Raw genomic sequence first — 27,929 nt, 5'->3', positions numbered from 1 at the left:
GCGCAGGAAAAGAACTGCATTGAAAGGGTAGCAGCTGTCAACCATACATCTCTGGAAAAAATTAAGAGACCACTGCACCTTTTTCTTTCCTTTCCAAAAAAGTCAAAAAGGAAGGTTTTGAGTGAGGAACAGAAGGGTTAAAATTACTAGACCACTGCAAATTGAATGTTTCTGTTCCTCACTCAAAACTTTCCTTTTCAACTTATATGAAAAGGAAAGAAAAAGGTGCAGTGTTCTCTTAATTGTTTTTGAAGCTTACCAACATTTTACTGAAGACAGACAACCCTTTATTACAGAGGCTCCAGACAACTAACACCCCGGCGCTGATTGTGCTGTTTAATATAGCTGTTGCACCTCTCAAGGCTGTGATTTGTTGTACCTGGATCCTCTGTAATATGAATCAGTTGTCTGTGTGGATATATAGATAATGCAACGGAGTGGAGAACAAAGTGGCCAGATGTGGATCTGCCAGGTTGCCCGTGGGTGTTTACTTTAACTCAGATTACTAATGAAAGCATCTGAGGTTTAACCAATCCAACTCGCGCACAGACCTGGACATCAGTCTTCACGCAGACCTGGACATCAGTCTTCACGCACAGACCTGGACATCAGTCTTCACGCAGACCTGGACATCAGTCTTCACGCACAGACCTGGACATCAGTCTTCACGCAGACCTGGACATCAGTCTTCACGCACAGACCTGGACATCAGTCTTCACGCAGACCTGGACATCAGTCTTCACACTGACCTGGACATCAGTCTTCACGCAGACCTGGACATCAGTCTTCACGCAGACCTGGACATCAGTCTTCACACTGACCTGGACATCAGTCTTCACACTGACCTGGACATCAGTCTTCACACTGACCTGGACATCAGTCTTCACACTGACCTGGACATCAGTCTTCACACTGACCTGGACATCAGTGTTCACACAGACCTGGATATAACTACAGAGCATACTACTGTACATGGCATGTGACTCGTGACAGCAAATGTAATTCAATGCTATTTTTCCAAGCATGTGACCTACACAAAGTAAATTACATTACACACGTCAGTTTTTATGTTGTTTATTTTTACAAACTCATGTTTTTGAAAAGAAGAATTATGAGAATATTGGTCCTGTTCAGTGAAGCCTTCACAATTAAGACAAAAGCAAAACAAAACAAAAAAAAACATTCACATTTCATAAATATATGAAAATATATCTAAACATTACCATTTGAGCCATACAAGACTGCATATAGATGAACCTAACATTAATGTACATTGGCCATAAAACACAATGACAGAAAAAAGATTAGAAATGTAAAACAATGGACTATAGAAAATCCCCTGAATACACTTTGTTGGCTACACACCATTAACGGTGATTTTTGATTGAACCAACATATTTGTAACATTTCAAAGATGCAAACATTGCCCTTTGCTAAAAGGAGCATATCTCAGTTATACGGGAAAGAGCACTGGATCCTGTCCTGACACACAGAGGTTCTAACATGACCACTGGATCCTGTCCTGACACACAGAGGTTCTAACATGCTCACTGGATCCTGTCCTGACACACAGAGGTTCTAACATGCTCACTGGATCCTGTCCTGACACACAGAGGTTCTAACATGCTCACTGGATCCTGTCCTGTCATAGAGGTTCTAACATGCTCACTGGATCCTGTCCTGACACACAGAGGTTCTAACATGATCACTGGATCCTGTCCTGACACACAGAGGTTCTAACATGCTCACTGGATCCTGTCCTGACACACTTTGAATGACCATTGTGTATGAAATGTGCTATATAAATAAAATTGCCTTGCCTGCTTTGCCTATCCTGACACACAAAGGTTCTAACATGATCACTGGATCCTGTCCTGACACACAGAGGTTCTAACATGCTCACTGGATCCTGTCCTGACACACAGAGGTTCTAACATGCTCACTGGATCCTATCCTGACACACAGAGGTTCTAACATGCTCACTGGATCCTGTCCTGACACACAGAGGTTCTAACATGCTCACTGGATCCTGTCCTGACATACAGAGGTTCTAACATGCTCACTGGATCCTGTCCTGACACACAGAGGTTCTAACATGCTCACTGGATCCTGTCCTGACACACAGAGGTTCTAACATGCTCACTGGATCCTGTCCTGACACACAGAGGTTCTAACATGCTCACTGGATCCTGTCCTGTCATAGAGGTTCTAACATGATCACTGGATCCTGTCCTGACACACAGAGGTTCTAACATGCTCACTGGATCCTATCCTGACAGACTTTGAATGACCATTGTGTATGAAATGTGCTATATAAATAAAATTGCCTTGCCTGCCTTGCCTATCCTGACACACAGAGGTTCTAACATGATCACTGGATCCTGTCCTGACACACAGAGGTTCTAACATGCTCACTGGATCCTGTCCTGACACACAGAGGTTCTAACATGCTCACTGGATCCTATCCTGACACACAGAGGTTCTAACATGATCACTGGATCCTGTCCTGACACACAGAGGTTCTAACATGCTCACTGGATCCTGTCCTGACATACAGAGGTTCTAACATGCTCACTGGATCCTGTCCTGACACACAGAGGTTCTAACATGCTCACTGGATCCTATCCTGACACACAGAGGTTCTAACATGCTCACTGGATCCTGTCCTGACACACAGAGGTTCTAACATGCTCACTGGATCCTGTCCTGACATACAGAGGTTCTAACATGCTCACTGGATCCTGTCCTGACACACAGAGGTTCTAACATGCTCACTGGATCCTGTCCTGACACACAGAGGTTCTAACATGCTCACTGGATCCTGTCCTGACACACAGAGGTTCTAACATGCTCACTGGATCCTGTCCTGACACACAGAGGTTCTAACATTCTCACTGGATCCTGTCCTGACACACAGAGGTTCTAACATGCTCACTGGATCCTGTCCTGACACACAGAGGTTCTAACATGCTCACTGGATCCTGTCCTGACACACAGAGGTTCTAACATGCTCACTGGATCCTGTCCTGACACACAGAGGTTCTAACATGCTCAAGCAACTAGAACAACAACTTTGTAAACAAAACATTACAATTAACTGAAATGCACTTTGAAATGCTTATCATTTCACAAGAAATACTTTAACTTTTTTTTGCGTGTATGAACCGAATAAAAACCAAATATACTCTTGATTAAAAAATTTTTAAACAGACAGGTTTGTTTAAAATTAGATCCAAGATAAGAACTAATACTGGACGGCATCTGTAATATTGACCAACAGCAAGAGAGCAAACCTCTTGTGTGGGTATTATAACAATGTCAAAGCAATTATATGGTCTTCAAGTGAATAACAACCTCATTACAACAAAGACAGTTGAGAACTTAATTTGCTTATCACAGTGGTGTTAGGTTGAAAAATGTACAGGCACTTAATGTTGTAAAATCTGTAAAGGCAAAAGCCACTCAGACTATTAAAGTATAATTTCTTCTTTGTTTAGCTAAAAATGTTAGAAATGAAAAAGATTTTAACAAATAGTTTACTGATAAATTGTTTAAAGTGTGTTAAAGAATGTCTCACAGATTGGAAAATGTACAGATTATTATTATTTTTTTTAAATAACTGTCGGTTTAGCATAGTAATTATTAATAAATCTTCCTTTTGAAATGGTTGAAAATATCTTTTGGGACTTTTCTGAGAGGTGAAAACATTAACAAAACATTATCTGAAAGAACAAAGCATGATGACGACACATCTGACATCATCAGTGTGCATTCATGCGTGATACTTATTGGTTGTGTGGTGTATTGGCACAGAAACCTGAATATGTGTTGCAAATAATTCATATAATTATTACTATAGTGCAGCATACACAGCGGACCACGGGGCAACAGGTAGAACGACAGTTAGAGCAACTTGGGTTCTAGATCAAATGCCCAAGGCAGCAAGGCCAAAACTTCTCCCAGTTTGTTACTGCAAATATGAATGTGTTTTCAGTCCTGTTGGTAATGAGACTGACTGGGTAGTGAGGATAACTATGGTGGTCTGCAAAGCCTGAACCAGTCGCAAAGAGATTTTCATGCAACACAGCCTTTCTACAATTATCTTAATGGTCATCATTTCTGAGTCTGTGGTTTTTTGGAAGGGTGGGCTCTAACCCTCACTTGAACATTTCCTTTTAGATACCTTAACAAACAAGAGGTGTGAAACACTATCAAGGTGTTGCACACTGATCTTTTCACACAATAATCTGCAAAGATCTTTTGTCCACTTTGCATCTGAAATATACACTGTGTGGTCGGTCCTTACAGACACATTAAACCAATGAATGGTTAACAACCCACAGTCAACCAATCACACCAAGCCCTCTATTACAGGCAAACATTTCAGGAAACATAGGCACATTTCAGGAAGTGCTGCTTCTCTTCCTGGTTCTGGGACGTTTCTTCATGATCACCTCTTCCTCCTGGTCGCTCTCACAGTCTCTCTGGAAGTATGAAACAACAGACCTTAACCATCAGCTGTAAACAGAGATGGAACTCAAAAATGTTAGCAGTGGCCCCACAGACAGCCCAGACAAAGAAGGATGAACTTGTACATACCTCATCCTGGGCTGCCAGCTTAGGGTTACCTTTCTTCATCATACGAGTTAAATGGTTACACAGGGCTACAATCCTGAAGGAGAGCTGAGGAGGGGAGAGAGGGTTGCAGAGATTAAGATCCTGAGGTGAGACAGAGACAGGGATAGGGACAGAGACAGGGATAGGGACAGAGACAGAGACAGAGACAGAGACAGAGACAGGGACAGGGATAGGGACAGAGACAGAGACAGAGACAGGGACAGGGACAGGGACAGGGACAGGGACAGGGACAGGGACAGGGACAGAGACAGAGACAGGGACAGGGACAGGGACAGAGACAGAGACAGGGACAGGGACAGGGACAGGGACAGGGACAGGGACAGGGACAGGGACAGGGATAGGGACAGAGACAGGGATAGGGACAGAGACAGGGACAGAGACAGGGACAGGGACAGGGACAGGGACAGGGACAGAGACAGGGACAGGGACAGAGACAGAGACAGGGACAGGGACAGGGACAGGGACAGGGACAGGGACAGGGACAGGGACAGGGACAGGGACAGGGACAGGGATAGGACTACAATCCTAAAGGAAAGCTGGAAAGGAGAGAGAGGAAAATATAGAGACAGGGAGAGGATGGAGAGAAAGAGAGGAGGGCTACGATCCTGAAGGAGACAACAGGCCTTTTAACACATTCCCACTGGCTCATAAAATGTGTGTGTTTTTCTTTCAATGTGTGTGTGTGTGTGTGTTGTCACCTTCCACCGTCGCCGGGCGTACTGTCTTCTGAAGTTCTCTAAATTGATGACAGACTGCCTCCTCACCAAAGCCTGTCTGGGGTCCTGTGGCTGAGAAAGGAACAGAACATCACAGTTGACATCGCTTGAATAATGCATCTGTTTATTACAAGAACATGACAGAAATAAGAACTAAATCCAAAATAACAGGATAAAACAAAAATAAGTACTTACTACAAAATAACAGGATATAACAGAAATAAGAACTCGATACAAAATAACAGGCTATAACAGAAATAAGAACTCGATACAAAATAACAGGATATAACAGAAATAAGAACTCGATACAAAATAACAGGATATAACAGAAATAAGAACTCGATACAAAATAACAGGATATAACAGAAATAAGAACTCGATACAAAATAACAGGATATAACAGAAATAAGAACTCGATACAAAATAACAGGATATAACAGAAATAAGAACTCGATACAAAATAACAGGATATAACAGAAATAAGAACTCGATACAAAATAACAGGATATAACAGAAATAAGAACTCGATACAAAATAACAGGATATAACAGAAATAAGAACTCGATACAAAATAACAGGATATAACAGAAATAAGAACTCGATACAAAATAACAGGATATAACAGAAATAAGTACTCGATACAAAATAACAGGATATAACAGAAATAAGAACTCAATAACAAAATAACAGAATATAACAGAAGTAAATTGTGACATAAAAATGAACAAACAATCACAACATCATCTTGTCGTTCAGGTAGCTCTGGAAGGACAATACTTCCAGCAGAATAAAGCAAGCAAGGAACGGTGGCATACCTGAGCTAAATCCAAATATCAAGACTATGTTGCTAACAGCACAGTTTGTCATTACAAAGAAACAATGTAGAGCAATGTGGATTCACAGATCAATAAAATTCACACATTGCACAGGAAAAACGTTATTAAAAACACATTCAAATATGTAAATTAAAAAATAAATATGTCGTCAAAATATTTGTCATTTCTAGAAGAACCACAAAAGGTTCTAATTGCACTATTGCTGAACAGTGCAATTACCCTGCGCTTCAAACCTGACTGGCTGTCTTACAGTGAGTCAGTTACAGAGGGAGAGACTCCAGTGACCAAAACACGTCTCATCACACAAATCAGTGTGTTCAATTATACCCGTTAAATGTATTTATCCAGTGTTTTGGTTATTTTAATATTTGTCTATTGCAATGGTTCTCAAACCACAACATATCCAGCTTGGACTGTCCTGAATCGCCCTCAGACTGGTTAGGTGTCTCCAGCATCAGAGTGGTTAGGTGTCTCCAGCCTCAGAGTGGTTAGGTGTCTCCAGCCTCAGAGTGGTTAGGTGTGTCTCCAGCCTCAGAGTGATTGGGTGTGTCTCCAGCCTCAGAGTGGTTGGGTGTGTCCCCAGCCTCAGAGTGGTTAGGTGTGTCTCCAGCCTCAGAGTGGTTAGGTGTGTCTCCAGCCTCAGAGTGGTTAGGTGTCTCCAGCCTCAGAGTGGTTAGGTGTGTCTCCAGCCTCAGACTGGTTAGGTGTCTCCAGCTTCAGAGTGGTTAGGTGTCTCCAGCCTCAGAGTGGTTAGGTGTGTCTCCAGCCTCAGAGTGGTTGGGTGTGTCCCCAGCCTCAGAGTGGTTAGGTGTGTCTCCAGCCTCAGAGTGGTTAGGTGTCTCCAGCCTCAGAGTGGTTAGGTGTGTCTCCAGCCTCAGACTGGTTAGGTGTGTCTCCAGCCTCAGAGTGGTTGAGTGTCTCCAGCCTCAGAGTGGTTGGGTGTGTCTCCAGCCTCAGAGTGGTTGGGTGTGTCTCCAGCCTCAGAGTGGTTGGGTGTGTCTCCAGCCTCAGAGTGGTTAGGTCTACAGGGACAGAAGGGCTGCTGATAAGCTCCACCTCCTAGATGACTGGGAAAAAGCCCTCCATGTTGTGGTAGGTTTGGTTTGTTTGAGGTGGGGTTAAGACTAGACGACGTACTCTGCCAGGTACGTGGTCCCCATCTGGGGGGATGTTGAGGGCTCTGCCCCTGTCTTTTGCTGGGTCACCTCCAGACTGGTGCTCTGCCTTTCCTCCACAAGGGGGCCAGAATGAGAATTAATGTGTGACCAGGTCAGAAGGAGGAATATTGGATCAAAGTTCTGAAGCACAGAAAGCGACATCCGCGGATCCGCGGACAGTGCTTATTTGCATAAATACTTATAAAAATAGAATCGCCATAATCGTCCAATTTCAATGTTATATTATTTGTAGCCACTTTCGTGAAGCGTTCTGTGTATAATTTGGGTTGTCCGTGTATAATTTGGGTTGTCTGTGTATAGTTTGGGTTGCTAAGGGAACTTTTCACCAGGCAACGACATTGACCATGCATCTTAGAAAGGCTAATGTGTAGACAAGAATAGGGATTACAAAAAAAAAAAAGTATTTTTTTTGCCTTTCCAATAGATGAGTTTTTAAAATGGTGACCCAGAAGTCTATTTTTATGTGTTTTTATTGTAGCCAATGGGGTTGTGATTACCAGGATACATCATAATAGGTTGTATCTGTTACAGAAATGAATCTAGGACCCAAAATGTCCAAGTAGTGAAACCCGGCCGAAATCCCCACTGACTACTTAGGGTTAATGTGTGACCAGGTCAGAAGGAGGAATATTGGATCAAAGTTCTGAGGCACAGAAAGACAATAAGAAGTGGGGTAGGTGAAGCGTGCGCAGGCAGGCAAAACATCCCGGAAGCATTTGTGTGTGTGTCATAGGCAGCTGGGCAGGTGTGTGTGTGTGTTTGTGTGCGTGCGTGTGTGTGCGTGTGTGTGCGTGTGTGAGTGGGGCCAAAACATTCCAAGCTGAATTCTTATAAAAAAGGATATGAGTCAGGCGGTTCTCCAGGAAGCTGTTGTTCACATAGATGAAACTCATTCAGTCAGTAAGAGGTCTGTTGTTAGTCTCATTCAGTCAGTAAGAGGTCTGTTGTTAGTCTCACTCAGTCAGTGCTGTTGGTGAACGGTTGGAGACCTGATAGAGGTCTGTTGTTATGCTCACTCAGTCAGTGCTGTTGGAGAACTGTTGGAGACCTGATTGAGGTCTGTTGTTGGTCTCACTCAGGCAGTGCTGTTGGAGACCTAATAGAGGTCTATTGTTGGTCTCACTCAGTCAGTGCTGTTGGAGTCTTGTTGGAGACCTGATAGAGGTCTGTTGTTGGTCTCACTCAGTCAGTGCTGTTGGAGAACTGTTGGAGACCTGATTGAAGTCTGTTGTTGGTCTCACTCAGTCAGTGCTGTTGGAGAACTGTTGGAGACCTGATTGAGGTCTGTTGTTGGTCTCACTCAGGCAGTGCTGTTGGAGAACTGTTGAGGACCTGATAGAGGTCTGTTGTTGGTCTCACTCAGGCAGTGCTGTTGAAGAACTGTTGAGGACCTGATAGAGGTCTGTTGTTGGTCTCACTCAGGCAGTGCTGTTGAAGACCTGATATAGTTCTGTTGTTGGTCTCACTCAGGCAGTGCTGTTGAGGACCTGACAGAGGTCTGCTGGAGTGAGCATATCCACTCCAAACCTTACATCTGAGCTCACAATCATGATTTTTCAAAAACTGAACAAACTAAACAAACTAAATTGAATAAGTCACCTCCAGGGACAAAAACAAGTAATTACTGACAGTAAAAAGAGTCTTTAAAAAAAGAATCAGTTGTTCAAAACCAATGAACTGTTCACAAACTGAGTTTTCTGTTTTGCTGTTGTGAAGTGTCATAGGCAGCTGGGCAGGTGTGTGTGTGTGTGATGACACTCCTGTGTTCTCAGTGTGATGTTTCTGCTAAGATGTGGGAATCATTCTGATAAGTCTTGGTCCAATAGGTGTGTCACATGACTTCATGGACCATGGGGTCGTTTGATTGGGTTCCTGTCAGGCACATGGCATGCTAAGATGTTGAACATGTCATATGATCCAAACATTTACAGCAATAGTTGGTCAGGACATTGACCTTCAGAGGGGTGTTAATAGGAGAGGTGTAATAATGCTTCCCCAAATACAGGGGTGGGGTCTGATGACCCCTCTGATGTCATGAAGTGATGACTGCTTTACCTGGTGTGTGGTTTGTTCTGGACTGAAGGTCAACATCCTTTATTGTATTGCAGATTCAGGTCTGTTATTGCACTAGACAGATGGTCAGGTGTGATTCCCTCCTGAGACAGGTACTCTTAACCTCAACCGCAGAAGATTTTGCTGTTTTGACTATTTTCCAACACTGAGTACTATCAGAGAACAGTGTTTTGATATATCGGAGTAGTATCACTGAACAGTGTTATGATATATATCGGAGTAGTATCACTGAACAGTGTTTTGATATATATCGAAGTAGTATCACTACACAGTGTTTTGATATATATCGGAGTAGTATCACTGAACAGTGTTTTGATATATATCGGAGTAGTATCACTGAACAGTGTTTTGATATATATCGGAGTAGTATCACTGAACAGTGTTTTGATATATCAAAGTAGTATCACTGAACAGTGTTTTGATATATATCGGAGTAGTATCACTGAACAGTGTTTTGATATATATCGGAGTAGTATCACTGAACAGTGTTTTGATATATCAAAGTAGTATCACTGAACAGTGTTTTGATATATATCGGAGTAGTATCACTGAACAGTGTTTTGATATATCGGAGTAGTATCACTGAACAGTGTTTTGATATATCGGAGTAGTATCACTGAACAGTGTTTTGATATATATTGGAGTAGTATCACTGAACAGTGTTTTGATATATCGGAGTAGTATCACTGCACAGTGTTTTGATATATATTGGAGTAGTATCACTGAACAGTGTTTCGATATATCGGAGTTATATCATAGAACAGTGTGTTGATACAGTGTTGAGTAGTGTTGAGGTACAAACTGTATCTAGTTGATATTAATTAATTAATGAGGACAAATTCACTTGATGCTGTGAGAAACTGTTGCAGGTGTTGTTTCACGTTCACTCTTCACACTGCACTACAGTCCACTACACCCATCCAATAACAGCCAACTAAACTGGATCACAACAAGCTAGAACACACATTGTTACCTGTATCCAAGGGTGATTCAGTGCACCTTGAATCGTCAATCGTTTCCTGAAGAAGAACAAGAAGAATCCAAGTAATTAAAGGTCTGTTATTTCATATAGCGTGTAAAGAGACACAAACTCAAATACGCACACATGCACACATGCACACACATACACACACATTCCTACTGTAGGAAAACAGATGTTAGGCCAGGGACATGCCCCACCCTGCTCCCACACTGACAACCTCAGAGGTTCCAGTTGGACTGTATATTGTCTGCTTTGCCGTGAGGTGCATCTCACTATAAGTCAACATGCAGAGACATGTCCAGTGCAGATTACTGGGGACTGACGTCTGTCGACATGGTATGAATGGAGAGCAGGTAACATTGGTTAAACAGGAATACGCCTCTCCACCACTGCAGTCATGTCCACCTTATCTGACATTTGACATCCCCACTGTCTCCAGATGAGACCTGATCCCAAACTCTGACCCTTGACCCCTCACCTGGTGTCCTTTTCCAGTAGTTGTCGTATGAAGCTTTTGGCTAGCTCACTGGTGGTGCTGAAGAACTCCTCGTCAAACTCGTAGTCTACGGCAGAGATGTTTGCCAGAGTCTCCTGCTTTGAGTCCCCCAGGAACGGCGAAGCGCCACTCAAACTAAAAACAAAAAGACAATGAATGACGCTTTCCATTTGCCAGATCAATCAATACATTTCTGAATATATGGATGAATGACATATTTTTGTGTGTGTATATTTATAAATCCATTCCTGGACAGCAGGTTGTAACTGAAGTCTTACTAACAGAATGTATGTGATGACTCCAATACTCCTGGAACACAAGAAAACAACACAGGGTTAATAGGAAATGCTTCACCATCTGATAGACAGACCTGTTAGAGAGAGTGTAATAGACAGACCTGTTAGAGAGAGTATAATAGACAGACCTGTTAGAGAGAGTATAATAGACAGACCTGTTAGAGAGAGTATAATAGACAGACCTGTTAGAGAGAGTATAATAGACAGACCTGTTAGAGAGAGTATAATAGACAGACCAGTTAGAGAGAGTATAATAGACAGACTTGTTTGCTAGAGAGAGAGGCTGTATAATTGCGCAAGCTAGTTAGCAGTTCTTACCACATGTCTGCTTCTAAACCCAGGGCTTCATAGTTTACTATTTCTGGGGCTGGAAATAGAGACACACAGTATCACAACACAGCAAGACAACACAGTATCATTACACACTATCACAACAACCAATCTGTCCAATATACAACTCTAAATAAGGACCCAACCCACAGTCTCTCCAACACACAATTCTACACAGCAACACAACCATCAGGTTGATTTTCAATAGACATTCTACTGACTGTATTATTGGCATATATTATTGACATAGTAAACTGGAGTCAAATTCTCGACGGTTAGTATTACCGTTTCAAATTGAAATGATCATTAAAACTGTGTTTGATTACCGCGGTTTGAAAAACTGTCTAGCATCCAACACAATTAGCAGCAGTCTGACACAGGCACAGCATGCAACGTTGGTTTTGTTTTGTGTGAAAACATGGCGGAAGGCAGGGACTGCGCTGTGTCAGCCTTCTCAGAGGACCAAATCTGAAGTTTATCCGTTTATCCACACAAACAGTGCATACTGATGCTAACTGTATTTGTTGTTTGTAGGTTTTCAATGTAAAACTGAAATTATCAGTACTTTCTGAACATTTCCAGCGCTTAACCATACCACAATACCACTAACACTGATAACCATGATAATATTGGTCACTATAACCATGAAATGACGTTTTCATACTGTTTCATCTCTACTGGGCTTTAACATGCACATTCAAGGGTTCCAAAATTTAAATACCAATATAAACTGGAAATTTATATATAATCTATATACCAAAATCAGAAAACAGATCTAGTTCCGCAGGACAGTTCTGAGGTAAGGAACATGTTTATCTTTTTGCAATTGAACTATTCTCTGGAATTCTGACGTAGTGTCACCTAACGACGTCATCAAATTATGCCACATTTCGTGGAAACAATGTTGGCTCACCTCAATTTAACATCTTCATAAGGTGTGTTAACACTGCACATTACCCAAGAGCTAAGAGCCTCCTAAGCCCTGGGCTATGGGAGATTTTAGCCCTGGGCTAAGCAAGTGTTCACACTTGCATATTTTCAAGTGGGCTAGCACCACCCCTGGGGCTAGCTGGTCCTGCTCTGGAGAAGAGTTAACCCCAACCTTTCAAGGCTATCCCCATAAACATGGTGACAAAATAACCAGAGTGAAACGGGGTCAAGAACAAAACCACAGAACGTTTGTTGTCCAATCACAAAACCTGTCCTCTCACTAAATGTACATACACTCTTTACGCCGGCCGTTACCAACAGCAATAATGTATTTTCATTATACCAGCTAAATCTTAGCGAAGTAGTTATTACAGCTTGATTTGGATGTAAATCTAGCAAATATTTCAAAAGAATAAAGGTTGAATATTCACATTCTTTGCCTCGTGTTGATATTTTTACATCGCCGTTTCTCTCTTTGCATAGTTTAAACAAAGCTGTCAAATCAAGTACCGACAGAGTGGGCATCTTGATCTACTGATGTCATGAAGTTGTTAATTGAATCGTGGTCTTGAAGTGGTTAACACAGGGCCAGTCTTAGCCTGGGACTAAGATAGCACAGGGCTTAGAACAATGCAGTGAGAAAATCTGTCAGATCCAACTGGACATCTGTCAGAATCAGATGGACATCCGTCAGAATCAGATGGACATCCGTCAGAATCAGATGGACATCCGTCAGAATCAGATGGACATCCGTCAGAATCAGATGGACATCCGTCAGGATCAGAAGGACATCCGTCAGGATCAGAAGGACATCCGTCAGAATCAGAAGGACATCCGTCAGAATCAGAAGGACATCCGTCAGAATCAGATGGACATCCGTCAGAATCAGATGGACATCCGTCAGAATCAGATGGACATCCGTCAGAATCAGATGGACATCCGTCAGAATCAGATGGACATCCGTCAGAATCAGAAGGACATCCGTCAGAATCAGATGGACATCCGTCAGAATCAGAAGGACATCCGTCAGAATCAGATGGACATCCGTCAGAATCAGAAGGACATCCGTCAGAATCAGATGGACATCCGTCAGGATCAGAAGGACATCCGTCAGGATCAGAAGGACATCCGTCAGGATCAGAAGGACATCCGTCAGAATCAGAAGGACATCCGTCAGAATCAGAAGGACATCCGTCAGAATCAGATGGACATCCGTCAGAATCAGATGGACATCCGTCAGAATCAGATGGACATCCGTCAGAATCAGATGGACATCCGTCAGAATCAGATGGACATCCATCAGAATCAGAAGGACATCCGTCAGAATCAGATGGACATCCGTCAGAATCAGAAGGACATCCGTCAGAATCAGATGGACATCCGTCAGAATCAGAAGGACATCCGTCAGAATCAGATGGACATCCGTCAGAATCAGATGGACATCCGTCAGAATCAGATGGACATCCGTCAGGATCAGAAGGACATCCGTCAGGATCAGAAGGACATCCGTCAGGATCAGAAGGACATCCGTCAGAATCAGATGGACATCCGTCAGAATCAGATGGACATCCGTCAGAATCAGATGGACATCCGTCAGAATCAGAAGGACATCCGTCAGAATCAGATGGACATCCGTCAGAATCAGAAAGACATCCGTCAGAATCAGATGGACATCCGTCAGAATCAGATGGACATCCATCAGAATCAGATGGACATCCATCTCTCAAGTCCAGGTGACTTTAGTTTTTTAATATGGACAATGTGCCATCGCCTTGAAACACTTACCAACAAATTCAGGTGTCCCAAAGATGTTTTTAAAGTCCCCCCCGACTTGATCCATTTTATGTGCCAAGCCAAAGTCTATGATCTTAATGCGTGGTAGAGCCACATTCTTATCCAGCAGCATGACATTCTCAGGCTGAAAACAACAATATTGATTTAGTTGGTACAGATAAACAGTACACCATGTCAAGCAATAGAAGACTTGTTGTTTGAGTTAATTGATTATATTATGATCTTTGAGCATCAGCAATGAAAGGAAAAAAAGTCCATTGGTTTAATTGAGGCACAATTACTTCAAAAATGAATGATAATAATTATAAGTGAAAGGTTGCTACAGATGCAGGATCTTCATTTGAATTTATGTTGGAATGTTGTGGACATTTTACATTACTAAAGGACAGGTAAGGTTGGGTACTTTGGGTAGTTCACAAATGCTTTAAATGCATCGTCATCTGCACATCGTCATCTCCACGTTAAAAACAGGGTTTTCTCTAATCAAAAACACAACTGCTCTAACGAACAGGCCATGTAATTCACAGAACAGGCCATGTAATCCACAGAAAAGGCCAAGTAATCCATAGAACAGGCCATGTAATCCACAGAACAGGCCATGTAGTCCACAGAACAGGCTAAAGATGAGAGGGACCATCCAGCTTGTTATAAGCGCACTGTTTAAAGGCCAGCATCAGTGATGGTATGGGGGTGCATTAATGCACATGGCAATGTGCACTAATCTGTGAAGGCACATTAATGCTGAACAATATAGGTTTTGCTGCCATCCAGACAAACATATTTTTCAGGGAAGGCCTTGTTTATTTCAGCAAGACAATACCAAACCACATTCTGCACATATTACAACAGCATCTGGATGCTAAACTGGCCTATTTGCAGTCCAGACCTGTCACCCATTGAAAACATTTGATGTATTATGAAACCCCAAACTGCTGAGCAGCAGAAATCATATACAGTGAGGGACAAAATCATTAGATTTTGTACGTTTGCCCACTGACAAAGAAATGATCTATAATATTAATGGTAGGTTTATTTGAACAGTGAGAGACAGAATAACAACAACAAAACCCAGAAAATGCAAAAATCAAAAATGTTATAAATTGATTTGCATTTTAATGAGTGAAAAGTATTTGATCCCCTCCCAATCAGAAAGATTTCTGGCTCCCAGGTGTCTTTTATACAGGTAACGAGCAGAGAATTGGAGCACACTCTTAAAGGGAGTGCTTCTAATCTCACCTTGTTACCTGTATAAAAGAAACCTGTCCACAGAAGCAATCAATGAATCAGATTCCAAACTCTACACCATGGCCAAAAACTAAGAGCTGTCCAAGGATGTCAGGGACAATATTGTAGACCTACACTGGAATGGGCCATCACCAAGCAGCTTGGTGAGAAGGTGACAACAGTTGGTGTGATTATTCGCAAATGGAAGAAACACAAAAGAACTGTCAATCTCCCTCGGTCTGGGGCTCCATGCAAGATCTCACCTCATGGAGTTGCAATGATCTGACAGTGAACCTAACACAGTAGCCTTGAAATGGGACCTGACAGTGAACCTAACACAGTAGCCTTGAAATGAGATCTGACAGTGATCCTAACATGAAGGCTGTGAAATGGGACCTGACAGTGATCCTAACATGAAGGCTGTGAAATGGGACCTGACAGTGATCCTAACATGAAGGCTGTGAAATGGGACCTGACAGTGATCCTAACATGAAGGCTGTGAAACGGGACCTGACAGTGATCCTAACATGAAGGCTGTGAAATGGGACCTGACAGTGATCCTAACATGAAGGCTGTGAAATGGGACCTGACAGTGATCCTAACATGAAGGCAGTGAAATGGGACCTGACAGTGATCCTAACATGAAGGCAGTGAAATGGGACCTGACAGTGATCCTAACATGAAGGCAGTGAAATGGGACCTGACAGTGGGGCAACAACCTTTTTTTCATACATTGGGGTGTGGAGGGTAGAGAACAGTGAGTATCATGACTGATAGCTGTTTACTGTAGTGAAAGGCAATTATCATAAACAAAAGACAACAAACATTGGTGGTGGAACTGGAGCTATTTTAAGTACTCTATTAAAAGGTGAGTTTCCAGATGTTTTTTAAAGATAGTTTGAGACTCTTAACCTCCGAGGGAAGCTGGTTCTATCGTTGATGCACCAGGAGAGAGACGAGTTTTGACTGCATGGATCAGGAACTGCCCCGAAGTGGTGGGACGGCCAAGAGCCCAGAGGTGGCTGAACGAAGAGCTTGGGTTGGGGTGTAGAGTTTGAGCATTGCCTGAAGGTAGGGAGGAACCACAGCCTTGAACTGGATCCAAGCAACAACTGGCTGCCTGCGTAATGTGCAAAGATGTGCAATGATGCGTAATGTGCAAAGATGTGCAAAGATGCGTAATGTGCAAAGATGTGGACATGGATCTTGGGAGGTTGAACACTGGGTGCGACGCTGCATTTTATGTTGTGCAGGGAGCCCTACCAAGAGTGAGTTTCAGTAACCCAGACGTGAGATGATAACTGCCTGGACAAGTATCTGTGCTGCTTCCTGGTCATACTCTATGAACATTGTACAGCATGAACCAGCAGGAGCGAGTCACTGTCTCAACGCTGGCAGAGAACGACAAACAGGGATGCATGTTGTCATCTCTGTGTCGCAAGGAGAAAAAAGGCAGAGTGTCACCTGTAGAGCAGTGATAGGAAACACCATGTGATGATATGACAGACCCTAGAGACTTGGCGTATTAAGAGAATAGTAGAGGGTCAAGAACTGAGCCTTGGGGAACACCGGTAATAAGAGGCTGTGAAACAGACACTGATTCTTTCCATTTCACCTGGTAGGAACAGTCAGCCTGGTAGGAGCAGTCAGCCAGGTAGGAACAGTCAGCTATATAGGAGCAGTCTGCCTGGTAGGAGCAGTCAGCCTGGTAGGAGCAGTCAGCCAGGTAGGAACAGTCAGCCAGGTAGGAACAGTCAGCTATATAGGAGCAGTCAGCCTGGTAGGAACAGTCCGCTATATAGGAGCAGTCAGCCTGGTAGGAACATTCAGCTGTATAGGAGCAGTCAGCCTGGTAGGAGCAGTCAGCCTCGTAGGAACAGTCAGCCTCGTAGGAACAGTCAGCCTGGTAGGAGCAGTCAGCCTGGTAGGAACAGTCAGCCTGGTAGGAACAGTCAGCTATATAGGAGCAGTCAGCCTGGTAGGAACAGTCAGCTATATAGGAGCAGTCTGCCTGGTAGGAGCAGTCAGCCTGGTAGGAGCAGTCAGCCAGGTAGGAACAATCCGCTATATAGGAGCAGTCAGCCTGGTAGGAGCAGTCAGCCTCGTATGAACAGTCAGCCTGGTAGGAACAGTCAGCCTGGTAGGAACAATTCACAAGGGAGCAGAGCCAGAGATTCCCAAATCAGAGAGGGTGGATAGTAGAATGCTGTGGTTCACTGTGTCGAAGGAATCAGATAGATCCATGAGGATGAGAACAGAGGAGAGAGAGTTAGCTTGGGCAGTGCAAAGAGTTTCTGTTCCATAGAGCAGTGTCAGTGGAGCGGCCTGTTTTGAATCCTGACTGGTTAGGGTCGAGGAGATGGTTCTTAGTGAGGTAGGAAGAGAGTTCGCCAGAGACAACCCTCTCAAGGGCCTTGCAAAGGAAAGACATACCGGTCTGTAGTTGTTGACATCAGAATGGCCAAGTGTTGCTTTCTTTACAAAGAAAGCTACTGGGGCCATCTTGAAATATGCTGGGACACAGCCAGTGCTCAGCAAAGAGTTTATAAGGGAGGTGAGGATTGGGAGGCATCATATGTTTTGTGGTATCAGACTTCATCAAAGGACGACCTGGTCTTTTTGACTTGGTGAATTTATCTTGCAAATCTATCTTTCAGGGCTGAAAAGTTTGGAATAAAAACAAATAACTACTTTAGTGAAACTCACATAGGTATTAAAGTTTTCACTGTAATGCCCACAAGCTTCTGAGAAGCCATTTAAAGATAAGCATGTAATGTTTTTGAATATAGAAAAGTACAAGGTATCAATTATTGATAAAAGCATGAAAATGCATGAAAATACAGTCAAATATGTTTTTTGTCTCCATCTGAGTTATTTTATATCTCTCAGATATAGCAAAAACATTTGTTTCTTTTTTTATTTATATTTCCATATATGATGACTTTATTAAATGATTAATATAAGACAAAGCAGTGATGGCCACTTTCAGCTTATTTTCAAATTATTTATGAAATAAAACTACAAATCCAAATGCTAAATTATCCATCTATTAATTACTGTAAAACAATTTCATTTGTTAGCTTGTTAAAAATAGCAAATTTTAACAAGTATTTGATACACTGCCGATTTTGCAGGTTTTCCTACTTACAAAGCATGTAGAGGTCTGTCATTTTTATCATAGGTACTCTTCAACTCTGAGAGACGGAATCTAAAACAAAAATCCAGAAAATCCCATTGTATGATTTTTAAGTGATTAATTTGCATTTTATTGCATGACATAAGTATTTGATCACCTACCAACCAGTAAGAATTCCGGCTCTCACAGACCTGTTAGTTTTTCTTTAAGAAGCCCTCCTGTTCTCCACTCATTACCTGTATTAACTGCACCTGTTTGAAGTCGTTACCTGTATAAAAGTCACCTGTCTACACACTCAATCAAACAATGGCCGAGACCAGAGAGCTGTGTAAGGACATCAAGGATAAAATTGTAGACCTGCACAAGGCTGGAATGGGCTACAGGACATTAGGCAAGCAGCTTGGTGAGAAGGCAACAACAGTTGGAGCAATTATTAGAAAATGAAAGTTTAAGATGACAGTCAATCTCCCTTGGTCTGGGGCTCCAGATCTCACCCTGTGGGGCATCAACGATCATGAGGAAGGTGAGGGATCAGCCCAGAACTACACGGCAGGACCTGGTCAATGACCTGAAGAGAGCTGGGACCACAGTCTCAAAGAAAACCATCAGTAACACATTACGCCGTCATGGATTAAAATCCTGCAGCGCACGCAAGGACCCCCTGCTCAAGCCAGCGCATTGCCAGGCCCATCTGAAGTTTGCCAATGACCATCTGGATGATCCAGAGGAGGAATGGGAGAAGGTCATGTGGTCTGATGAGACATAAATAGAGCTTTTTGGTCTAAACTCCACTCGCCGTGTTTGGAGGAAGAAGAAGGATGAGTACAATCCTAAGAACACCATCCCAACCGTGAAGCATGGAGGTGGAAACATCATTGTTTGGGGATGCTTTTCTGCAAAGAGGACAGTATTGAGGGGAGGATGGATGGGGCCATATATCGTGAGATCTTGGCCAACAACCTCCTTCCCTCAGTAAGAGCATTGAAGATTGGTTGTGGCTGGGTCTTCCAGCATGACAACGACCCGAAACACACAGCCAGGGCAACTAATGAGTGGCTCTGTAAGAAGCATCTCAAGGTCCTGGAGTGGCCTAGCCAGTCTCCAGACCTGAACCCAATAGAAAATATTTGGAGGGAGCTGAAACTCCATATTGCCCAGCGACAGCCCCGAAACCTGAAGGATCTGGAGAAGGTCTGTATGGAGGAGTGGGCCAAAATCCCTGCTGCAGTGTGTGCAAACCTGGTCAAGAACTACAGGAAACGTATGGTTTCTGTACCAAATATTAAGTTCTGCTTTTCTGATCTATCAAATACTTATGTCATGCAATAAAATGCAAATGTATTCCTTAAAAATCATCAAGAGTACCTATGATAAAAATTACAGACTTCTACATGCTTTGTAAGTGGGAAAACCTGCGAAATCGGCAGTGTTTCAAATACTTGTTCTCCCCACTGTATATGCATTTAAGAGTGTGTGTGTGTGTGTGTGTGCATGTGCAGTACCTTCAGGTCAAAGTGTGCTATTTTCCTGGAGTGGAGGTAGTGGACACCCTGCAGGATTTGTTTGATGAACTGAGTGGCCTCCTCTTCACTCAGAGACTCCTTCTGGGCCAGGAAGTCAAACAGCTCTCCTCCTGACACACTGCACAACACACACATTAAAGGATCTGTGGTGGAGGTGGGAACAAGATGATTTTTGCGCATATTTGAGTGCTTCCGGGTCAATTTAGTGTGTGTGGGTGTGCAGGGCATATTTTTCATAATGTAAAAATATCAATGTTGTGGAAAATATTTGCAGTGGGCCCAGGATTCCTGGCCATGGCCCTGTGTGTTTGCGTGTATTTGTGTATTACTGTGTGTGTTTTCGTCAGGTCATTAAACATTGACCCTTTGTTTGTCTGCAGAGTTTATACAATCAGATCACTATGGTTGTAGAGGCTGTGTTCTCAGAGAGGCCAAAAGAGGGGCTGGAATGTTGTTCCAGTTTAGAATACAGGGACCCAATTAGGACTTATTCCAATTATGACTCTTTCGGCCTCAATCAAAATATAGAAAGGCTCCCATGAAAATGTGACGACAATATTGGATGTAATTGGATCTGTATCTGGAAGACCTCCTTGTCCTGATTCACTCTGTATGTGGAAGACCTCCATGTCCTGTCTATATGTGGAAAGATCACTGTGCTCTAGATTATTGGTGACACTATGCAATTCATGACATTCAGTGTGTGAAGACATGCAGAGCCATCTAAATGTGACCATGTGTGTGTTCATTTACAGTTCCAGTATAAGGACCACATCAGTGCGCGTCTCGAAGACATCATGAAGCTGGACAATATTTGGATGTGAGAGCTGTTGAAGGATGTCCACTTCTCTCTCAATGTCCTCCCTCTTTACCCCTCGCTTGCTGGCCCGGCTCTGACGCTTCTTGATGAATTTAGCAGCATAGTCCAGACCTGTACTCTTCTCCCGGCAACGCTTTACAATGGCAAACTGACCACTGAGGAAGCAAATAGAACACAGAGAGGATGACATCATCAGACTGGCACAATTACAACACAAAGAGGATGATATCTTTGACGTCATCCATCAGAATGGGAGCGCTTAGAGAATTTGGGTCTAAGAGGCCTCAACAACAGCTAAAGAGGATGAAAAGATATCCGGCTACTTGAATAGGGCAAGTCACCGAAAACCTAACGACCTGGAACTAATTTGGCACTGGTATCCATTGATGCTTTTTTCAATCTTTGCTTTAGAGCAGATCTCAGCATTACAGCTAGAACACAGGAAGCCTAAATCAGGGTCCAAAAACGTAACCTGTTAGTACCGGTTCAGTTCTTAACCCGATCACAGCCAGGAAACAGAGCCAAACAGCAACAACATGTGTGCTTCATGTAAAGCCACTTTACTATGTTACACAACTGTGTCCTGGGCAGAGAGCTGCTTCCTGTCTCCCTCTCATTCCCAGTCAGCCATGGGGCACCTCAAGTGGACATTTCACCTTTAGCAAAGATTCAGCTTTCCTCTACTTGGCTGCTAGCTGTTTGTGTGGCTAAGAAAAAGGACATAGTTCATCTTGGGAGGAAATCCTAAGTCCTGCTGGGTCAGATGGAAGTAGAGAACAGAGTCCTCCCACTCCGACGGTTGTGCTGCCAAAAATCTCGGCCATCCCTTTTGCTAAACTTCTAAATCTCCAGAATATTTCACAACAGAGGAGTTTCCTCTGAAACAAGGGGTTCATTGTGTTCCTACTGATTTAATAATGTTTCCAGGACATATGGTGGACTGAGTTAATGTGGAGCTTTTCTCAGTAACAACATTCTGTAGCAGGCGTCTGAGAATCACCTGAGTGTGACTGAAGATACCTGTGTCCCTGAAAACTGGACATTTCCGGGTTTTGGTGGCACCGCTATGGCTGGCCCAGAATGGCCTTACACTATGTGCATAGCCTGGAGGTGTTGACTCTGACAGTATTATAACCCAGTAATAATGAAGGACAGAATGCTTCCACCTCATCTGTCACCCAATCAAGAACAGGGATTATCTCACACCCAATCATCCATGTCATAATAATGTCTCTGAATATGATGATTCTGTCTGCATTCTGATTGTGTTACCAGACTGAAAAGGAGTAATTGCCCCCCCGGCTGCCAGGCTGCTTTAAGGCTCAGCTGGTCCGTTGATGGTGATGAACACCAAGCTGCATCCAAGGACACTGTGGGGAACTGTAGCTCCACCTATCTTCATGTTGCTCAGACAGCAGCGTAGCAGTGTTGACTGGCAGTTGTGGGAGAACGCAACAAGCCACTGTTTACTTTAGAACAAGACATCATGTCATCCACTGTATCCTACTTCGCTACATACAGTGCATTACCCCAGAGACTATAAAGTCTATCCACTCTAACCCACATACATACATTACCCCAGAGACTATAAAGTCTATCCACTCTAACCCACATACATACATTACCCCAGAGACTATAAAGTCTATCCACTCTAACCGACATACATACATTACCCCAGAGAATATAAAGTCTATCCACTCTAACCCACATACATACATTACCCCAGAGACTATAAAGTCTATCCACTCTAACCCACATACATACATCACGCCAGAGACTATAAAGTCTATCCACTCTAACCCACATACATATATTACCCCAGAGACTATAAAGTCTATCCACTCTAACCCACATACATACATTACCCCAGAGACTATAAAGTCTATCCACTCTAACCCACATACCTACATTACCCCAGAGACTATAAAGTCTATCCACTCTAACCCACATACCTACATTACCCCAGAGACTAAAAAGTCTATCCACTCTAACCCACGTACATACATTACCCCAGAGACTATCCAGCCTATCGACTCTAACCCTCATATATACATTACCCCCGACAATATTATGTCTAACCATAGTAACATACACACACTACCCCTGACACTACCAAGTCTATCCACTCTAACCCATACACATGCAATACCCCTGACACTATCATATCTAACCACAGTGGCAAACATACATTATCTCTTAGATTATCAAGTCTATCCACTCTCACACATACACATACATTACCCCTGACACTATCAGGTCTAACCAAAGTAATATACATACACTATCCCTGACACTATCAATTCTATCCACTCTAACCTATATAGGTACATTACTCCTGGCACTGTCAAGTCTGTCTACAAGAACCAACATGAATACATTACTCCTGACACTTTCAAGCCTATCCACTGTAATGTACATACATACCTTACCCCTGACACAAGTGGCTGCACATGTCCATTCATTGCAGGTTTCTATAATTGTGCTACACCAGTGGTCGGGCGTAAGCAGAGTGTCTTGTCATCCTACTATCGTGCCTGCCTGACGATATCAAAGAAACCGTTCCACCTGGGTGTGTTAGAGAGAGGGATGTGTTAGAGAGAGGGATGTGGTGGAGAGAGGGATGTGATGGAGAGAGGGATGTGGTGGAGAGAGGGATGTGGTGGAGAGAGGGATGTGGTAGAGAGAGGGATGTGGTGGAGAGAGGGATGTGTTAGAGAGAGGGATGTGATGGAGAGAGGGATGTGGTGGAGAGAGGGATGTGGTGGAGAGAGGGATGTGTTAGAGAGAGGGATGTGGTGGAGAGAGGGATGTGATGGAGAGAGGGATGTGGTGGAGAGAGGGATGTGGTGGAGAGAGGGATGTGGTGGAGAGAGGGATGTGGTGGAGAGAGGGATGTGTTAGAGAGAGGGATGTGATGGAGAGAGGGATGTGGTGGAGAGAGGGATGTGGTGGAGAGAGGGATGTGGTAGAGAGAGGGATGTGATGGAGAGAGGGATGTGTTAGAGAGAGGGATGTGGTGGAGAGAGGGATGTGTTAGAGAGAGGGATGTGGTGGAGAGAGGGATGTGTTAGAGAGAGGGATGTGGTGGAGAGAGGGATGTGGTGGAGAGAGGGATGAGTTAGAGAGAGGGATGTGGTGGAGAGAGGGATGTGGTAGAGAGAGGGATGTGGTGGAGAGAGGGATGTGGTGGAGAGAGGGATTTGGTGGAGAGTGGGATGAGTTAGAGAGAGGGATGTGGTGGAGGGAGGGATGTGTTAGAGAGAGGAATGTGATGGAGAGAGTGATGTGGTGGAGAGAGGGATGTGGTGGAGAGAGGGATGTGGTGGAGAGAGGGATGTGGTGGAGAGAGGGATGTGGTGGAGAGAGGGATGTGGTGGAGAGAGGGATGTGATGGAGAGAGGGATGTGGTGGAGAGAGGGATGTGGTGGAGAGAGGGATGTGGTAGAGAGAGGGATGTGGTGGAGAGAGGGATGTGTTAGAGAGAGGGATGTGATGGAGAGAGGGATGTGGTGGAGAGAGGGATGTGGTGGAGAGAGGGATGTGTTAGAGAGAGGGATGTGGTGGAGAGAGGGATGTGATGGAGAGAGGGATGTGGTGGAGAGAGGGATGTGGTGGAGAGAGGGATGTGGTGGAGAGAGGGATGTGGTGGAGAGAGGGATGTGTTAGAGAGAGGGATGTGATGGAGAGAGGGATGTGGTGGAGAGAGGGATGTGGTGGAGAGAGGGATGTGGTAGAGAGAGGGATGTGATGGAGAGAGGGATGTGTTAGAGAGAGGGATGTGGTGGAGAGAGGGATGTGTTAGAGAGAGGGATGTGGTGGAGAGAGGGATGTGTTAGAGAGAGGGATGTGGTGGAGAGAGGGATGTGGTGGAGAGAGGGATGAGTTAGAGAGAGGGATGTGGTGGAGAGAGGGATGTGGTAGAGAGAGGGATGTGGTGGAGAGAGGGATGTGGTGGAGAGAGGGATTTGGTGGAGAGTGGGATGAGTTAGAGAGAGGGATGTGGTGGAGGGAGGGATGTGTTAGAGAGAGGAATGTGATGGAGAGAGTGATGTGGTGGAGAGAGGGATGTGGTGGAGAGAGGGATGTGGTGGAGAGAGGGATGTGGTGGAGAGAGGGATGTGGTGGAGAGAGGGATGTGGTGGAGAGTGGGATGTGGTGGAGAGGTGTCTTCCAATGTCTTTTAGCAGTGTCAGTAAATGTTTCCCATGCCAATGAGCCCTTTAAGTTGAACACTAAGAAGAGATGTAGGGCAAGGTCAGTATGATAAGATCAGAAGCTCTATCTACACAAACTAAAACAGACTGGGTGGAATGCAAGCCCTAAGGCGTGCACACACACACACACACACTCACACACACACACACACACACTCACTCACATACATACATATGTACACAGTACATTTACACTGAAAGGGGGAGAGAGAGAGAGAGAGAGAGAAAGGGAGTGTGTGTGTGGTGTGTGGTGTGTGTTGAGAGCAAAAGAGAGAGTGACAGAGAAAGAAAGGAAATAGAGAGCGATTTAAAGCAAGTTCACAAGACCGCAAACCAAAACAGTCTGGCTGGAATGCCCTGTTGCCAGACAGACGGTCAGAGAGATAGACAGCATTTTAGACAGAATTACCGCGTAGTTGCTGTAGCATTGAAAAATGGAAACTAACAATCTTGTAAGTGGACGTATTTTGGTTTAAACCTTTCAACAGATGGGAGCAGTCAATACACAGTAGAGAAAAACAAAAAAATATATGCTTGTACACAACAAATCATCTGGTAATCGAGCATATAAGTTACATTATTGTCAGAAAGTGGGTACCAACCAGACTTGTCCGTTCTAGTGTTGAAGAACACAAATGAAGCACTTTTTCAGGTCCACAGCTACAGTAATGTAGGCTAATGCATCCTTTTGGGTTTATACCAAGCACAGTGGAGATCAGACATGTTCTGGCCCATTTTCACCCCTGACCATAGCTATATAAAAAATTATTTAGAATTTGTCATAAAACATTCAATCAGCAACTAATCAGAAGCAATTATAGGGGTAGTTCGTCCTAGATTCATATTTGGGTTAGAATTTGCTTAACCTGAGTTGTTTTTGAAGTACCATGGAGTCATAAATGTTATAAGCGGAATTTCACCCTAAAATTAATCTAGGTTGAATTATCCCTTTAAGCCTTGTTCAGCAGAATCTGAGGTTTCACTACAGTGCAGGTTTTGTATATCAAATGACAACTGGAGATACATCATGTTATGTGTTCAAAAACTGAATTTTAATGTTAGTTTGAAGTTGAATGTTAGTAGCACAGTGTGAATGTCTCAGATGTATGGACAAAAGTATTTCAAAGAAAAGTATTCCTTTATTGGTTTTCCAAATAGCATCACATACAGTTTATACCCTGGCAGAAATTGTGAAATTCTAGCAATGATTTTTGACTGATCATGCAAAAAACATGTACTTAATTTAAGGATAGTGATCATATGAAGCCATTTATTATCACATAGTTGTTAACAGAAATCACCCAAATGGCCCTGATCAAAAGTTTACTTACCCTTGACATGCCTTGTTACAGACACACAAGGTGACACACACAGATGAAAATGGTAATTAAAGGTGAATTTCCCAGACCTGTGGCTTTTTTAATTGTAACTGGTGTCTGTGTATAAAGACTCAATGAGTTTGTTAGCTCTCATGTGGAAGCACTGAGCAGGCTAGATACTGAGCCTTGGGGAGCAGAAAAGAACTGTCAAAAGACCTGCATAACAAAGTAATGGAACTTTAAAAATATGGAAAAGGATTTAAAAAGATTTCCAAAGCCTTGCAAATGCCAGTCAGTACTATCCAATCACTTATTAAGAAGTGGACATTTTGGGGATCTCTGCCAAGATACCAAGCCAAGATCAGGTAGACCAAGAAAGATTTCAGCCAAAACTGCCAGAAGAATGGTTTGGGATACAAAGAAAAACCCACAGGTAACCTCAGGAGAAATACAGGCTGCTCTGGAAAAAGACAGTGTGGTTGTTTCAAGGAGCACAATATGATGAAACATTAACAAAAATTAGCTGCACGATCGAGTTGCCAGAAAGAAGCCTTTACTGCGCCAATGCCACAAAAAAGCCCAGTTACAATATGCCCGACAACACCTTGACACGCCTCACAGCTTCTGGCACACTGTAATTTGGAATGACGAGACCAAAATAGAGCTTTATGCTCACAATCATAAGTGCTATGTTTGGACAGGGGTCAACAAGGCCTATAGTGAATAGCAGAATACCATCCCCACTGTGAAGCATGGTGGTGGCGGCTCACTGATGTTTTGGGGGTGTGTGAGCTATAAAGGCATGGGGAATCTTGTGAAGATTGTGCATTGGATGCTCTTGGACATTCCAGCATGACAATGACCCTAAGCACAAGGCCAAGTTGACCCTCACAGTCTCCTGACCTTAATATAATCGAGCCACTCTGGGGAGATCTCAAATGTGCGGTTCATGCAAGATGACCAAAGACTTTACATGACCTGGAGGCATTTTACCAAGACGAATGGGCAGCTATACCACCTGCAAGAATTCAGGGCCTCATAGACAACTATTACAAAAGACTGCACACTGTCATTGATGCTAAAGGGGGTATTACACAGTATTAAGAACTAAGGGTATGCAGACTTTTGAACAGGGATCAGTTAATTTTTTTCTTTGTTGCCATGTTGTGTTTTAAGATTGTGCCATTCTGTTATGTCCTACAGTTGAATGTGAATCCCATAAGAAATAAAATAAATGTTTTTTGCCTGCTCGCTCGTGTTTTCTTTACAAATGGTACGTATATTACCAATTCTCCAAGGGTATGGAAACTTTTGAGCACAACTGTACATATTTACTGGCTCTGATCAACACTCTGGCCAGGGGGTTTGACTCAGGTCAGACCAGGTCTAACAGTCCAGTGGGTTTGACTCAGGTCAGACCAGGT

The 27,929-nt window shown here is 43.4% G+C and overlaps 1 protein-coding gene across 3 annotated transcripts in view; it reads right to left on the bottom strand.

Annotated features, from left to right (window-relative positions):
• Positions 1 to 262: 262 nt before the first annotated feature.
• The window catches only part of dapk2b (death-associated protein kinase 2b), a 40,279-nt gene continuing 12,612 nt past the window's right edge, over positions 263 to 27,929 (bottom strand). Inside the window, exons 3-14 of one of the 3 annotated variants that reach the window (XR_004574790.1) lie at positions 20,906 to 21,127; positions 20,132 to 20,270; positions 14,261 to 14,393; positions 11,534 to 11,582; positions 11,425 to 11,451; positions 11,202 to 11,228; positions 10,902 to 11,054; positions 10,415 to 10,460; positions 5,337 to 5,426; positions 4,600 to 4,683; positions 652 to 4,484; positions 263 to 551 (exon numbers count right to left, since the gene is read on the bottom strand). Coding sequence is in view for 2 of the 3 variants with exons in the window: in XM_034288248.1 (XP_034144139.1) it covers positions 4,404 to 4,484; positions 4,600 to 4,683; positions 5,337 to 5,426; positions 10,415 to 10,460; positions 10,902 to 11,054; positions 11,202 to 11,228; positions 11,425 to 11,451; positions 11,534 to 11,582; positions 14,261 to 14,393; positions 20,132 to 20,270; positions 20,906 to 21,127 (1,051 nt within the window). In the remaining variant the exon portion in view is untranslated. Of the gene's footprint in view, positions 4,485 to 4,599; positions 4,684 to 5,336; positions 5,427 to 10,414; positions 10,461 to 10,901; positions 11,055 to 11,201; positions 11,229 to 11,424; positions 11,452 to 11,533; positions 11,583 to 14,260; positions 14,394 to 20,131; positions 20,271 to 20,905; positions 21,128 to 27,929 lie in introns of all 3 variants that reach the window. The other 2 variants (XM_034288248.1, XM_013131706.4) reach the window with 2 other exon arrangements.

Source organism: Esox lucius, chromosome 19 (assembly GCF_011004845.1).
Source record: "Esox lucius isolate fEsoLuc1 chromosome 19, fEsoLuc1.pri, whole genome shotgun sequence".
NCBI classification, from domain to species: Eukaryota; Metazoa; Chordata; class Actinopteri; order Esociformes; family Esocidae; genus Esox; species Esox lucius.
This window is presented reverse-complemented; position numbering and strand designations above follow the sequence as displayed.